The sequence below is a fragment of the Panthera uncia genome, chromosome D2, assembly GCF_023721935.1.
Source record: "Panthera uncia isolate 11264 chromosome D2, Puncia_PCG_1.0, whole genome shotgun sequence".
NCBI classification, from domain to species: domain Eukaryota; kingdom Metazoa; phylum Chordata; class Mammalia; order Carnivora; family Felidae; genus Panthera; species Panthera uncia.
The window spans coordinates 58,562,959-58,578,185 of NC_064818.1; the positions used below are offsets into that span (position 1 = coordinate 58,562,959).

Consider the following 15,227-nt stretch of genomic DNA (forward strand, 5'->3'; position numbering starts at 1 on the left):
GGTGCCCTAAAAATAAAATCTTAAAAAAAATAGTTTAGGGGTGCCTGGGTAGATTAGTCTGTTACACGTCTGACCTTTGATTTTGGCTCAGGTCATGATCTCATGTCTTGGGGTAAGCCCCATGTGGGGCTCTGCACTGACAGCACAGAGCCTGCTTGGGATTCTGTCTCTCTCTCTCTCTCTCTCTCTCTCTGCCCCACCCCTACTCACGCACGTGCTTGCACTCTCTCAAACATTAAAAAAAAAATTGTTTAGAAGTGAGAGTGCAGTCAGCAATGTCTTTGAAATTAACATGTACGATTATATAATGAGTATGAAGGAGAAGAGACAGAATAATACATGTAATTTAATCTATTGGGATGCTATAACAAAATACCACAGATTAGGTGGCTTATAAACGAGAAACTTATTTCTCACAGTTCTGGAGACTGGAAGTTCAAGATCAGGATGGCAGCATGGTCAGATGACCCTCTTTTGGGTCTCAGACCTCTCATTATATCCTCACATGATAGAAGGGGCAAGGAAGCTCTCTTGGGCCTCTTTTATAAGGATATTAGTTCCATTCATGAGGGCAGAACCCTTACCCACCTTCTGAAGACCCTAATCACCCATCCTTTAAAGGCTCTACTTCTTATCATATTGGACATTAGGATTTTCACATAGAAGTTTTGAGGGGATTGGGGCGCCTGGGTGGCTCAGTTGGTTGAGCATCCGACTTCAGCTCAGGTCACGATCTCATGGTTTGTGAGTTTGAGCCCTGAATCGGGCTCTGTGCTGACCTCTCGGAGCCTGGAGCCTTCTTCAGATTTTGTGTCTCCTCCTGCTCTCTCTGTCCCTCCCCTGCTTGCACTCTGTCTCTCTCCAAAATAAACATTAAAAAAAAAAAAAAAAGAAAAAGCAGTTTTGAGGGGACATAAACATTCAGACCATAGCATGTAAAGGCCTTGGCAATCTATGGTAGCTTGAGTGCTATGGTCATGGTATAGATTAATATTTCAGGATTTATATTTTAAGTAAGTCCAGAGTATCTTTTTGAAAATAGGACATCAGGGAACTGGAAGACTGAACCATGGCTAACTTTTTTTTCCTCAGAAGGAAAACTTAATCATTGGATTCAGACAAAGAACCCTTGATCTGTCTGTTATTTCCTTTTTCCTCTTTGTCTGATACTGACTTTTTTTTTTAACCTATGTGTTATAGGATGAAGAACGGGATCCTCTGCTGCATAGTTTCAGTCATCTAAAGGAGGTTTTGAACAATATAACAGGTAAGTCCCCACATCTAGGTAGGATTACTTATCCTGATAAAATGAACATGTGTTTTTATTGCGGGGATGGACAGACTTTCTCTGTAAAGGACTATATAGTAAATGTTTTAGGCTTTGAAGACCATAGTAACTGCAACTACTCCATTCTGCCGTTGTACCTCAAAAGCAGACATAATACTTGAGAGAGTGATAAATACTTCCCCCCCCCCCCCCAAAAAAAAAAACAGGTACAAGCCAGGTTTGGCCTGTGGATGTAGTTTGCCCCTGATTTACTGCATTGCTGGTCCTTTTCCTTGAGTTCCTAGGAGGATGTCCTACTTTCCTGGGGAATCAGTGTTCATACAATTAATAAGCTTCCTTTATTGTTTGAGTTATAATGAAGTTATTTTTGGTAATTTTTTGGTTTTATTTTGTTTTAACTACTTTCTTTCTCTACCTCATGCATGCTGTGAGGTAGGAAGTCTTTTTACATTTGGTGGCACAAGTCAAGTTTTTAGTACTTGCAGCAAAACTCTGGTCTTATAGAAGGTCATCACTTAGGGCCTTAATTCTGTGTAATGCAGATCTTTCAGTCTTCATGTGTTCCCTTTTTCACTCCCCGTTTTTCTAATCATAATAACTTTATATAATATTTATATGTTTAGAATTTCTTTTTTTAAAAAAATTTTTAAATGTTTATTTCTGAGAGAGAGAGAGAGTGAGCGAGGGAGGGGCAGAAAGAGGGAGACACAGAATCTGAAGCAGGTTCCAGGCTCTGAGCTGTTAGTACAGAGCCTGACTCAGGGCCGAACCCAGGAACCTCAAGATCATGACCTGAGCTGAAGTCAGACACTTAACCAGCTGAGCTACCCAGGCGCCTCCATGTATTGAGAATTTTCAAAGCTGCTTCCATGTTTATTACCTTATTGAACTTTTACACAACTCTGTGAAGGAGGCGTAGCAGGTGTTGTCCTCTTTTTATGAATGAAGTTGAAGCCCAGAGACATTTTCAGTGATTTAGCTGAGGTCACACTGATCCTGAGAGATGAAGTCATAACTAGAACTCAGGCCTGGTTTAGTGCCCTGGTCTGCATTGCTTCTGTTCGTACAATTAGAGGAGACTGTATGCAGGAAGTGCCTTCTGTTATGTATAGGTATGTGTTGGAGGAGGAGGCAAATCTCAGCATCTTTGGGTTTTTCAAGGGGAAAGATAGACTGAAAGGGAAAGCCTCAGAGCTGTGTTCCTCTGTCAACCATAGAGGGCTTTTACAATGTGTATTCCTGGAATGTTTTTTAGCCTAGTTTCTAGGCTTCTGCAAGGTAAATAAACAATAAACCAGTGTTCTCCTTTCATGAGAAATGTAGGAGAGTATCTGGAGAAAAATTCCTTTTTCTTTTCTTAAACATGGGCTGAAGTTATCTAAAGGTTCCCTGCATGTTTTCTTTAAAGGAGCATTTTCAGTTTAAAAGCATTGGAAATGTTAGCCAAGGATCAAGTATAGAGGGAGTGGTTGGTTGTTAGCCAGTTAGCAGGGCTAAAGCTGCAATTAGGTGGCATGTTCTTATTTTGTGGCCTGTACTTTAAGTGACTTGGCTGCTTTAGGAAGTTGGCTACTTGCATGGACTTTTTTTTTTTTTTTTTTTTTTTTTTTGACTTTACAGATAAAGCTTACATATCTCAATTGGAAAGAAAATGTAGTGAGTAAGTATTTACAACTCTTTTTGGTGGCCAAAGTTCAGAGTGTAGTTGATCCTTGAACAATATGGATTTGAACTGTGTAGGTTCACTTAAGTGTGGATTTTTTTTTTTCAGTCAATACAGTACAATAATAGTATTGTATGTAAAATAAATGTATTTTCTTTTCATTATGACTTTTTTTTGAAGATTTTATTTTCAAGTAATCTGTACATCCAACTTGGAGCTTGAACCCACAACCCTGAGAGCAACAATTACATGCTCTACCGACTGAGCCAGCCAGACGCCCCTTCCTTATGACTTTCTTAATAATGTTTTCTTTTCACTAGTTACTTTATTAGAAGAATAAAGTATATAATATGACGTACAAAATATGTATTAATTGACTATGTTATCAGTAAGGCTTCTGGTTAACAGGCTATTGGTAGTTAAATTTTCAGGGAGTCAAAAGTTATACATGGATTTTCAACTGTAAGGGGTGTTGGTGCCCAAACCCCTATGTTGTTAAAGGGTCAACTGTACTATCTTTCTAAGAGATGTGAAGAGGATTAAACACAACATTTCACAATTTATACACTGTGAAATATTGGTATTATATGTGGTTAGAAACACCCTAAAATGTCTGAGATCAGACTGGGTAGCCTTGTTAGCCTTTTGGGCACTCTACAGACCTTGAAGAGCTGAGATGGTGAGGTTTTCCTGATATAGCCACATTTCCTGCTTGCCATCTCATCCATATCCCGCACTTGTTTTCTCTATCCTGACATATCCCTGACATGTTTCAAGAGAACTATATCTGTGGTGAGTGGTGCAGTCCAGGACTTGGGATTTCTAGACCATCTAAGAGGTGCCAAAGTTGAGTCTGTGCTTAATTTTCCTACATCTTTGAATCAGGAATCCAGATTATCTGCTACTTGAAACTAATAAAACCAGAATGTGCTGAGGAGCCAGTTCTGTCACTGGTACTAAGGACATGGTTAGGTGGTGCCAAGCTTTCTTTTGGAGCAAGAAAGAAGTTGGTAGTATTTACCAGAGCAGATGTTGAAATGGTGCCTGCCAAGGTTGCCCATTGTTCTTAGGTTTTAACATATTACCTGCCTGAGAAAATGACACAGTGGACCCGAAATAGAACATCTCATAGTCTTCTGATTGGTTCTGACTCCGCACAGTGCTGGCTTCCAGGAAGCAAGTTTATGGGTCAGCTGCCCCTGTGGTCCTGGACTCTGTGGTCCATGACCAATTTCTTGTTTCTTTTACTGAGACAAACAGATTTTTCTGATTGGCAGTGTCAGGAGGACTGCTTTCTTGGAAGCCTGCTAATGGTAGGAGGCTGGGAAAGGGTTTTGAATTTGGAGAGAGAAACTGAAGGGATTGCCTGTGCTGTGTGACTGGGAATGGTGTCCCACCTAGATTGGAGGCATGGCAGGAATTCTAGGACTTCCAATAAGTTTAACTCATGAAACCGACTTGGGTTTAGACTATTCCTACAGAGGCTTTCTATTTGCTTTTTTCTAGGCTATCTGCTACCTTGGTTGGTTAAGAATATCACTGTTGTGGGCGTCTGGGTGACTTTAGCTCGGGTCATGATCTCACAGTCTGTGAGTTTGAGTTCTGCATCAGGTTCTGTGCTGACAGCTCGGAGCCCTAGGCTTCAGATTCTGTGTCTCCCTCCCTCTCTGCCCCTCCCTTGCTCACGATCTCTCTTTCTCTCACTCTCAAAAATGAATAAATGCTTAAAAAAAAGAATACCACTATTGGAAATGGGTAGTTGATTGGACATAGTAAACCAAAATGATTTTTTTTCCTTATAAACAGAGGATAAGATAGATAAATAAATAAGATAGATAAACACTACCTACTTGTCCAGGAGTATTATCTGAGTATTGTGAAAGAAATAAGTCCTTTGTCTCTAATCAGGTTGGCTAAGTCCATACCAGTTATTCTCCCAGATACATGTCTCTGGACTACATTTGCAGTCAGTATTTGCCCAAACTGCATGACAACTATATGCCCTGTAGCATTTAGAGTAATAAAATAGTCTAATACCAAATCTAAAATGATAGTTGCACTTGGAAGATACAGGGTGCCTAAGAGTAGAGTTTGCATGTTGCTATTTTGGATAAAGCCTTAGTTTACCACCAGTGAGGCTTGACTGCTACCCCTCATTTGGTCTTTAAGCCTTCTTTGGAATCCTTTTAGGAAGTTATTCTGAAGGAGTTAAAGCAGATGTGTGGTTACCAGGTTTGGGTGGGGGTATAGGGAGGGACTGCAAATAGGTATAGGGTTTCTTTTTGGGGTGATGAAAATGTCCTAGAATTAGATAGTGGTGATGGTTGTACAACTTTGAATATATTTAAAAACACTGAATTGTACACTTTAAGAGGGTAAGGTTTATGGCGTGTGAATTACATCTTAATTTTTAGAAATAGAAAATGTAGGCTGGAGGAGTGATGGGATTTGCCAGCTCTTCCTCAGGACTCAGAGCAGTGGAGGGAAGCCTCCGATTATAGTTGCTGCTGTGCTTTGAACCCATTACCCAGCAAAGGCAGCATAAGGCTCTCTTCAGCCTCTTGGCCCAGTTTGTCCTTTTATGTCTCTCTCATTAACTCAAAAAGCACATGGCTTTTATATTTAAATTTATTCAAGCTGTAATCTTTGACATTTGAGTTAGCTTTTAGTACAGTTTTGCATTTATAGTAATATATATTATGTATTTTCTCTATCCCCAAAGAATCCGTTTTAATCTTTTCCGGATGCAAATTTCAGGCTGTCTTGTCCCATCTCCCCTCTCTTGCTCTCTTTCCCCTCCCCCCACGGAGTGTGTTTGATCAGGTGTGGCAGGAATATCCACTGTCAAGCTGCGCCCTTTATATTAGTCAATATTATCCTTCTCCCCCCTCCCTGTCTGTCTGCCCCGTTGGGCTTTCCCAGTTGATTTATAATTTTGGAATTCTCATCGGAGTCTGTAATACAGTTTGTTCATTATTTAACCAAAACCTGTTTAATGAGCAGAGAGAGGCAATGTAAATGTTAGGCATGTTGCAGTGATGTACCTTTGTGCTTCTCAAAGCGGGTGGGTAGTTAACTCTGTGCTGCCTGCAGGGCTGGGGTGTCTTGGCCTTAGGGGCAGGACTACTGCCTCTCTCTTACATCTGTCCAAGCTCTAACATGGGCTTAGATTCCTAAGACACGTTTCCTTTTATCCTTCTAGAGATCTTGTGGGGGCTCTTGCATATTGAAGTTATCTTCAGTCTCACAGCTAGATCAGATCGTTAGATCTGTGGCATGGGATGGAGGGTTAAAGGGAAAGTGAAATATCAGGATATTTGGTACTACTCCTGATTTTAGGTCTGAAAAAAGTAAGCGGTTTAGAGGAATCCTTCTAGCCAACATGGTCTGTGGTTTTTTATCCCTTTGTTCCCCAACTAGACAAGTCCTTGCAGCCTTAGTGCCCTCATCCAGTATAGCTTCATGGGAAGGGCTCCTAGTCAGTTATGATTTGTGGTGTTTGGCTATGGTCATTTGCCTCCAGATTTAGGCTGCCTTTGTCCTTGGTCTTTAAACTCAGATCATTTTAAAGAGGTTCTTTTCCAGGAAATTTTTGGCTTATTTTTTTTATTTTTTAAAATTTTATTTATTTAAGTAATCTCTATACCCAATGTTGGGGCTTGAACTGGTGATTCTGAGATCAAGAGTCTCATGCTCTTCGGGCTGAGCCAGCCAGGTGCCCCAGGAAAATTTTGGCTTAAAGCAGAGAGAGTGGAATAGTCTAAAAGTATCACAACCAGAATCTTTTCTTAAGGGATTACCTCTTTTTTTTTTCTTTTTATGTTTATTTATTTTTTGAGGGAGCACAAGCAGGGGAAGGGCAGAGAGAGAGGGAGAGAAAGAATCACAAGCAGTGTCCGTGCTGTCAGCACAGAGCCCGATCCTGGGCTTGAACTCACAAACCATGAGATTATGACCTGAGCCAAAACCAAGAGTCAAATGCTTAACCGACTAAGCCACCCAGGCACCCCATTAATTTTTTTTAATGTTTATTTATTTTTGAGAGAGAGAGAGAGCGAGGGAGGGGCAGAGAGAGAAAGAGGGAGACACAGAATCTGAAGCAGGCTCCAGGCTCTGAGCTGTCAGCACAGAGCCTGATGTGGGGCTTGAACTCATGGGCCGCAAGATGTGACCTGAGCTGTAGTTGGATGCTTAACTGACTGAGCCACCCAGATGCCCCAGGGATTACCTCTTAATAACTTTAAAGACTTTAGGGCCAGAGCTTGAGGTACACTTAGTGGTGTTTGTGTTTGGAGATGGTGGGGATAGGGTGGAGTGGGTAGTGGGTTTGCCTTTGGAGATTTAACCCTAGACATTTTTAATTCCAAGGACCTATGAGGATTGGGGGTATTTGCATAAGACTAAGATGGTCTTGAGGCCTAGTGTAAGCACCTGTATTAACTATGGAACTGTTCTAGCTTCTTGGATCTTTTTTTGCTGGGGTTCAACAAGATTTGAATTCCTTCTGGATCTGGCTTATTGGATTACTTCTAACCATTATTTATTGAATATCTGCTATGGTCTAGGCATTTTGATTAGGCACTTAGGGATTGGGTCTATAATGGTAAACAGACTTCCTGCCCTCATAGCCACTGGTTTTACAAGACTAGCAGCTCTAGCTGACCATTCCAAGGCTAACTTTTGTAGCCTGTATTCTACGTCATATGGTTCCCTATCAGGCATGGAATAGCTGGTAGTGAATGAGGGCAGTCTGTTGCCATCTTTTCATGTCTTGTAACAAACAAGCCAAAGAAATGAACAAAAATTATAGCTTATACATTTTCTTATTTGGCTTTCTCCTATAAAGCAGTTCTGGTCAGAGTTTAGATATTCCCAAAGACATTGGTGGTTTGCCTAGAGTAACTCTGAAGGAGAGGATATTTCTTTTTACTGGACAGTAAGATATGGCATCCTTGAGTTTGAGAGGGAGAAGCAGGTGGTTGGAGAAAGTAGATGTATCAGGAGTTTATTTAAATATAGTTTATCCTGGACAAACACACCTGTAGAGTACTGTCTGTCTCAAGCTTTGTGAATTCACAGTCTGAGCTAGGAGATTTGAATCCATGTAACCTCTAGAGGTTTGCAGAGAACATTTAAACAGAGTCTGGAAGCCAACCTGGGAAGAATGATGACTTAACATCTGTCTGGGTTAGGTCTCTTAGAAATACCCTTCTAAGAAGAAACAAAACTGTTCAAGGATGCCTCATACCTCAAGTTTAATCTGTTTAATTTAGAACATGGGAAGGTGTCAGGAAAAGAGACTTTAGTAGTTTCTGTAAGGAAAAAGATTGACTAAGGGTACATTATTTGAAAAATATTTTTCCTAGAGTTATCATCTCCCATACTGATTGAATGCATACCTTAATTTTTTCTGTAGAGGTCTGTAGTTTAGGGAGTAGTAAGCAATATATCATTGTTAGTAAGCATGAGAAGAAGGTCGAATGAGTCATTAGCTTTGTCTCACTTGGAATTGAGCTTGTGAATTGTTCAAGGCCTAAGTGGAGACTGAAAGAACCAAGTGTGTATGATAACATCTGGCAGACAAATTCATGTAATGGTTTGAGTGTTGGAAGAACAAGGTTGGGCACACTTACATAAGTATTTCTTGTGCCCTTTTTGACTTTTTTGTTCTATAATAAAAGATTGTATTAGTTTGGAGATTGTTGAAAAACACATTAGGATGTGACCTGAATTTGAGTCAGACTGACCTTAGAATCTTGGTAGCTTGAGTGGCATTTCAGCACAGTAAGAGAAAATAAAGGTACTGGGATTCTTTTTTCCCCATATAATATTCATATCAAGAAGGTGACTCTGAGAGGTGTATTTTGATGACTTTGTCATTTCTTTTCCTGGGGTCTTACCCAAATGATCTGAATCCTCCTGATTTGACACTTCTAAACCAAGAAGCTCTTCCAAACATTTATTTGTCTTAGAGATTAGAAAATGAAGACTTTCTTGAGAAGCAGCAGCTCTGCATAGTCTGGCTTCTTATGAGCCCAGCTCTCCCTTTTTCTGTCTGTAATATTTAAACACATTTAGCCATCAGAACTGGTCTGCTGGCACATTTTCCACTACATGTATCTGAAAGTGGGTTATGATAAAAAGCACATTTTTTTTAAGTTTATTTATTTTTGGGAGAGAGAGAAAAAGTGTGAGTGGAGGAGGGGCAGAGAGTTAGAGAGAGAGAGAGAACCCCAAGCAGGCTCCACACTGTCAGCACAGAGCTCGATGCAGGGCTCGAACTCATGAACTGTGAGATCATGACCTGAGCTGATGTTGGATGTTTAACTGACTGAGCCACCCAGGTGCCCCCAAAAAGGCATTCTTAATAGCTTGGTTCAGAAGCAGAGGCAAAGGAACCTAATTTTTTTCTAGGAGAGGTTAAGGGACAGTGTGACAGTGTGGTCTGAAGTGGGTGTCAAAGTTGCTGGTGTTGTTGTCATTGCCATTGTCCTCTCTGGCACAGCCACCTCTTGAGGCCTGAAATTTCTCTCTCAGTATGTGCCCAGCTTGCCATGACAGTAGTCAGATGAATAAAAAGAGGAAAAGCCAGCTGCTGCTTTGTTTTTAACAAGGATGCAGGCAGAGTCTCTTTCTTCTTTTCCACCCACTCAAATTCAGAGTAAGTGCCAAGAGAGTTTCCGAAGAAGCCAAATGTTTGAAATTCAAAGTGCAGTTTTGATTAGAGATAGTAAAGAGTTATTTGTCTCAGCCTTGCCTTTTCTAACCACCTCTCTATGTTCATAGATGCTTAATTGGTCACCGTAGTTTTTAAAGTGATGTTGGATATGTTTACGGAAAGAATGAATGCATTTGTCTTTTCTCTCCTGGCATTCATTAAAAGATAGAGCTGCGTATACAGGAAAATGAAGATTCAGTCATTTCAGCTCAGATCACCTCATTAAGAAAGGGTAGTTGATGGAGAGCAGTGACTACCCTAAGTTCTTAGTTTTGCTTCTGGAAACCAGAAGATAAGATGCTCCTTAGCAGGTTTAAGGCTTTTGTTTCTTTACTTTGGTCTTTGGAGATCCTGAAGACTTAGATGGACAAGCACTCATGGCTGCCTGTTGTCTGGCTTCTTCCTGCATACCTCTTCTGTAACACCAGCCTTCTGTTACCACTGTAGGTTGAGTTGTGAAGAGCTGCCACATGTGCACACATCACAACTGACCTTTCCTTGTTCCACGCTTATTGAGCAATTACTTGCCCATTTGTAGAACTCACATTATTGCCTTGGGTTTCTGGCCCAGTGTGAAGTGGGAGCATCCAGGAAGTGGCCTGATAGACTGTACATCAGAGGGCAATAAATTGGCATATGATTTGGTGGAAAGGCAGGGCCAGATGTAGTGTGGGAGCAAGGGTTTTTCTGCATTCAGCCATGCAGCTTGCTTCCAGGTGTCCTGGAAAGCAGCTTGGGAACTGGAGGCTAAGGGTAGTTGGGAACATTAACTAGGGAGGAAAAGGATCAAAAGGACTTCAGTGTTATCTGTGATGGGCCTTGAATTGGGAAAAATCCTCCAAAAGTAGGGGCAAATGAAATTTCCCTGATACTGGTAGGGATTTTTCCACTGATTATTCTTTCCTTTCAAATAAAGTGAGTTACTAATTGGTAGAAAAAAATACAAAACTTGGGAGACTCCTAACAGGGAAAGTTTGTTAAGAAAGCTTCATTCCACATGAGCTTTTTCATGAAGGCTCCTTCTTCTCTTTGGGCAAACAACAGGTTTAAGAAAACTAGCTCCAAATTGATGATAAAGTGAGAGCTAAGATATTATTCTGACTGTTCTACCTTGGGCTAGAGTGGTATCTTTCAGATTGCAAGTTGCATTCTGTTAGTGGATTGTGAAATCATTTTAAAGGGTCACACAGCATTTTCTTCTCAGTTTTTTTTGTTTTTAAGTTTTTTTTTAATGTTTATTTTTGAGAGAGAGACAGAGTGTGAGTGGGGGAGAGGCAGGGAGGGAGAGGGACACACAGAATCAAAGCAGACTCCAGGCTCTGAGCTGCCAGCACAGAACCTGATACGGGGCTTGAATCCACGAACTGTGAGATCGTGACCTGAGCCAGGCGCCTCTCCTCAGTTTTTTATTGTGAAAAATTTTAAACTTCTGCACATTTATTTTCATACTTACTATTAACATTTAGCCATATTTTCTTTTTTTTTTTTTTTAATGGTTATTTGTTTATTTTGAGAGAGAGGAGAATGTGTGCGAGCACGTGCAGGAGAGAGAGACAGAGGATCCCAAGCAGGCTCCAAGCTGTCAGCACAGAGCCCAGTATGGGGTTCAATCTCATGAGTCAGATGCTTAACCGACAGAGTCACTATGTGCGTATTATTATTATTTTTTAAACGTTTATTTATTTTTTGAGAGAGAGAGAAAGCATGAGTGGGGGAGGAGCAGAGAGAGGGAGGGAGACAGAGAATCCGAAGCAGGCTCTGAGCTATCAGTGCAGAGCCTGACGTGGGGCTCATACTCACAAACTATGAAAGCATGACCTGAGCCGAAGTTGGACATTTAACCCACTGAGCCACTCAGGTGCCCCTGTGTGTATTATTTTTTATAAGCTACTTGAAAATAAGTTTCAGACATGTTGGCATCTTACCCTTGAATACTTCAGCATTCATCCTAAATAAGGACATTCTCTTGCATAATCATAGTACCATTATCACACTTAAGAAACTTAATAATTTACCAGTATTAGCTAATACCAGTCCATATTAAAAATTTCCGATTTGCCTCCAAACTGCCTCTTATTGCTATAGCAGTTTTTATAAACCAAAATCCAAGCAAAATTCTCATTTCATTAAGTAGTTATATCTCTGTAGACTTTTAAAATCTAATACAGTTTTCTTCACCTTTTTTCTTTTTTTTTTAATTCTCTAGGCATTGAGTTTTTGAAGAGACTAGGCCATTTATCTTTAGAATGTTGTATGTTCTGGGTTCGTCTGTGTCCTTGTGGTATCATTTAACTTGCTTCTCTATCTCATGTATTTCCTATATTCTAGAAGTTAGGATTAAAGGCTTAATTTAATGCAGGTTAAACATTTTTGGCAAGAGTACTTTGTAGATGATATTGTGTATTTCATATTATATCATCACAGGAAGTATATACTGTCAGGATGATCCTGCTAAGGTGGTGGTAAGTTTGATTACTTGCTTCTGGTTGTGATTGCCACATTTCCTCATTGTAAAATGAATTAATTTTTCTATTTGTAATTAGTAAGTAATCTGAAGTAATAATTTGGCACCTTTTACTTAATGATCATCTGCTAATGAATTTTTGCCAGTCATCTATTTCAGTGTTGTTCGCAAAACGATGACTTTCTAATTCTGTCATTTGTTTCTACGTTTATTAACTGGCATTCCCTGTAAAGAATCACTTACCTTCATAAACTGGAGGATGAACCATAGTTTCTCCTAAAAAGGCAGGGAAAATGCTTTAATTCTTTTAATTGCCAACTTTCAGAGTAAGGAGTTAGTGTTAATGATGACCACTAATGGTGGCAAATGAGGATTTTCCTTCCATTTTGGGGGCTTGTGAATTTTTATTTATTCAGTGTTTTATAATTCATTACCTTTTTGATTATTTTTGGTGCTCAAATCATTTTGAGTTTTGCCCCTTTAAACTTGTTCCTTTGATGCAATCCCTTTGAGCACTTCCCTGTTTTCTGTTACAAGCTTCCATTATGAAGGGAGGTTAAAAAAAGAATAGAATAGAAAGTATCCATGCATCACACATAGTAAGGATAAGTATTATTTGGGGGAACTTTTGTTTCAGTTAGAAATGATGTATTCTGAGTTTTAGTGTAAACTATATTTCTTTCTGTATGTCATGGTCAAAAAAGTTTGAAAGCTTTGATGGGGAGAGCTTATGATTTACTTCTGTTCTAGCACTGTTTTGAATTTGTCTCTCTGCAATGTTATTTTTCTTGGGCAAGGAGTCAAAGAGGGTGTTGAGTTCTTGACATTCCGTGAAGGACTCTGTGAAGTGACTTAGCCCCCTTGATATTTGGGATCCAATGGACTGTTAGACCTGCGTTTTATTCTTATCAGCTTTGATTTCAGAAAAGCATATCTATCTGTCTATCATCTTATCTTTTCTGTTATCTATTTATTTAAAGATCTACTATTACATGTTATTTTATTCCTCTCCCCTCAGCTTTATTGAAATATAATTGACAGAACGTTATGTAAGTTTAAGCTGTACTGTGTGATGATTTAATACAAGTATACTTTGCGAATTTATTACCACAATAAGGTTAATTAACACATCCATCTCCTTGCATAATTTTAATTTGTATGTGTGTGAACATTTAAAATCTACTCTCAGCAACTTTCAAGTTTGTAATACAGTATTGTTAAACCATAGTCACCATGCTATCTTATTAGATCCTCAAAACTTCTTCATCTTATAACTGGAAGGTTTTGTTTGTTTGTTTGAGAGAGGTGTACAAGCTGGGGAGGGGCAGAAGGAGAGGGAGAGAGAGAATTCAAGCAGGTTCCATGCTCAGGGTAGAGCCTGACGACATGGGGCTTGATTTCATGACTGTGAGATCATGACCTGAGCTGAAAGCAAGAGTCAGATGCTTAACCAACTGAGCCACCCAGGCACCCCTTATAACTGGAAGTTTATACTCTTTGAGCAACATCTTCCCATTTCCCTTACCAACCAGCCCGTTAGTAAGCACCATTCTGTTTCTATGAATTTGACTTTTTTATAGATTCCACATATAAGTGAGATACATTATTTCTTTCTCTTGAAATTGACTTCTTTCAATTAGTATAAGGTCCTCAAGGGCCACCCATGTTGTTGCAAATGGCAGGATTTCCTTCTTTTTTATGGCTGAAGCAGTTCTTTTAATATGGTTGTTTCTCTCTGGATGAAGCAGCTTTTGCAAAGCAGAGATTAATTTGAGACCATTTGAGTCATAACATCCCTAGAGAATGTTAGAATAAGTATTCTTTCCCAAGGAAATAGGACTGTGGATGACTAGTCACTTTGCACCTTGTACTTGATCCCTTTTATGTGATGTTAAGCTAATTGTTCAGGGAAAGGGGGATAGTGTGTTGTGTTACACATGGCTTGGCCATGCTTTTGAGTCCTTTTCGTGAGTTGAGGATGGAATCATTTATTCTGGAAAGACTCCAAAATAGCATCTTCTCCAAGAAGTTTGCCCTTGGCAGAAATTCATTTATATATTCAGTTAGTAGATATTTCTTGAGTGCTTAATGTGTGCCAGACATTGAATAGGTATTAGGGACCTGGTTTTCGAGGAGGCTGACACAGTTCCTGTCCTCATAAAGTTTATGGTCTAGTGGGTTGGTGATTTGAGAAGCCCTGGAATTTGAGTGGACAGCTGGGCATTGGTTTGAAGTCTGCCCGTCTTCCACATGTGACCTCAGGAAATTGTTGTATGCCCTGTGCTGAAAGAGGTTCTGGGGTGGTCAGAAGAATAGCAGTGGTGTTTGTCTGCATTGTCTATCCCACCCCCATCCTCTGCCCTAGCCCTGGCTGCCTGGCAGCAGTAGCCAAGTGGATGGAAGTTTACTTAGCTGCTTTAGAGCCTTGGATATCCTAGGGCTCAATTAGCCCATTTATATTTACTTGTGATTAGCCAATCTGTGCATCTCAGAACTGAACTAACAAAAATTGTACCATAGGATAAGATATCAATGGCTGTTTACCTTTTCTAATAAAATTAGCTTCTAATAAAATATGCCAATAAAATTCAGCTCTCAGTCTTGGGTCTCTGACATAGTTGTTAGCATTTTGAAGTCTAGGAGCACAAAACAAAGATGTTAATGGTTGCTTAGCTAAAATGCTAACAGAATGAGGAAAGTCCTTTGCTATAGTTTAGATCTAGTAGTCCCACCTCAAAAATGGTATGAATGTTTTGGGGTTTTTTAATGTTTATTTTTGAGAGAGAGGGAGAGAGAGATTGCACGTACATGTGCGTGTGCAGTGGGAAGGCCAGAAAGAGAGGGAGACAGAGAATCTAAAGTGGGCTGTGTGATGACAGCAGAGAGCCTGATGTGGGTTCGAACCCATGAACTGCAAGATCCTGACCTGAGCTGAAGTCGGACGCTTAACCGACTGAGCTATATGAATGTTTTTTAGTAGCAACCCATTGTCTTTAGTCCACAAGCCTCATGTGAGGAAAGAAGTATCAAAACCCATGTAACTTTGGGTAGGATTTGGTTTCAGATTGGTAGAGTATCCCATCATATATTTATC

At 39.9% G+C, this 15,227-nt stretch overlaps 1 protein-coding gene across 11 annotated transcripts in view; it reads left to right on the forward strand.

The window, feature by feature from the left end:
- The window catches only part of GBF1 (golgi brefeldin A resistant guanine nucleotide exchange factor 1), a 119,364-nt gene that overhangs the window by 13,576 nt on the left and 90,561 nt on the right, over window positions 1-15,227 (forward strand). For all 11 annotated transcript variants that reach the window (XM_049645615.1, XM_049645618.1, XM_049645617.1 and 8 more), the window contains exon 3: window positions 1,201-1,267. In XM_049645615.1, the coding sequence (XP_049501572.1) occupies window positions 1,201-1,267 (67 nt within the window). The remainder of the gene's footprint in view (window positions 1-1,200; window positions 1,268-15,227) is intronic.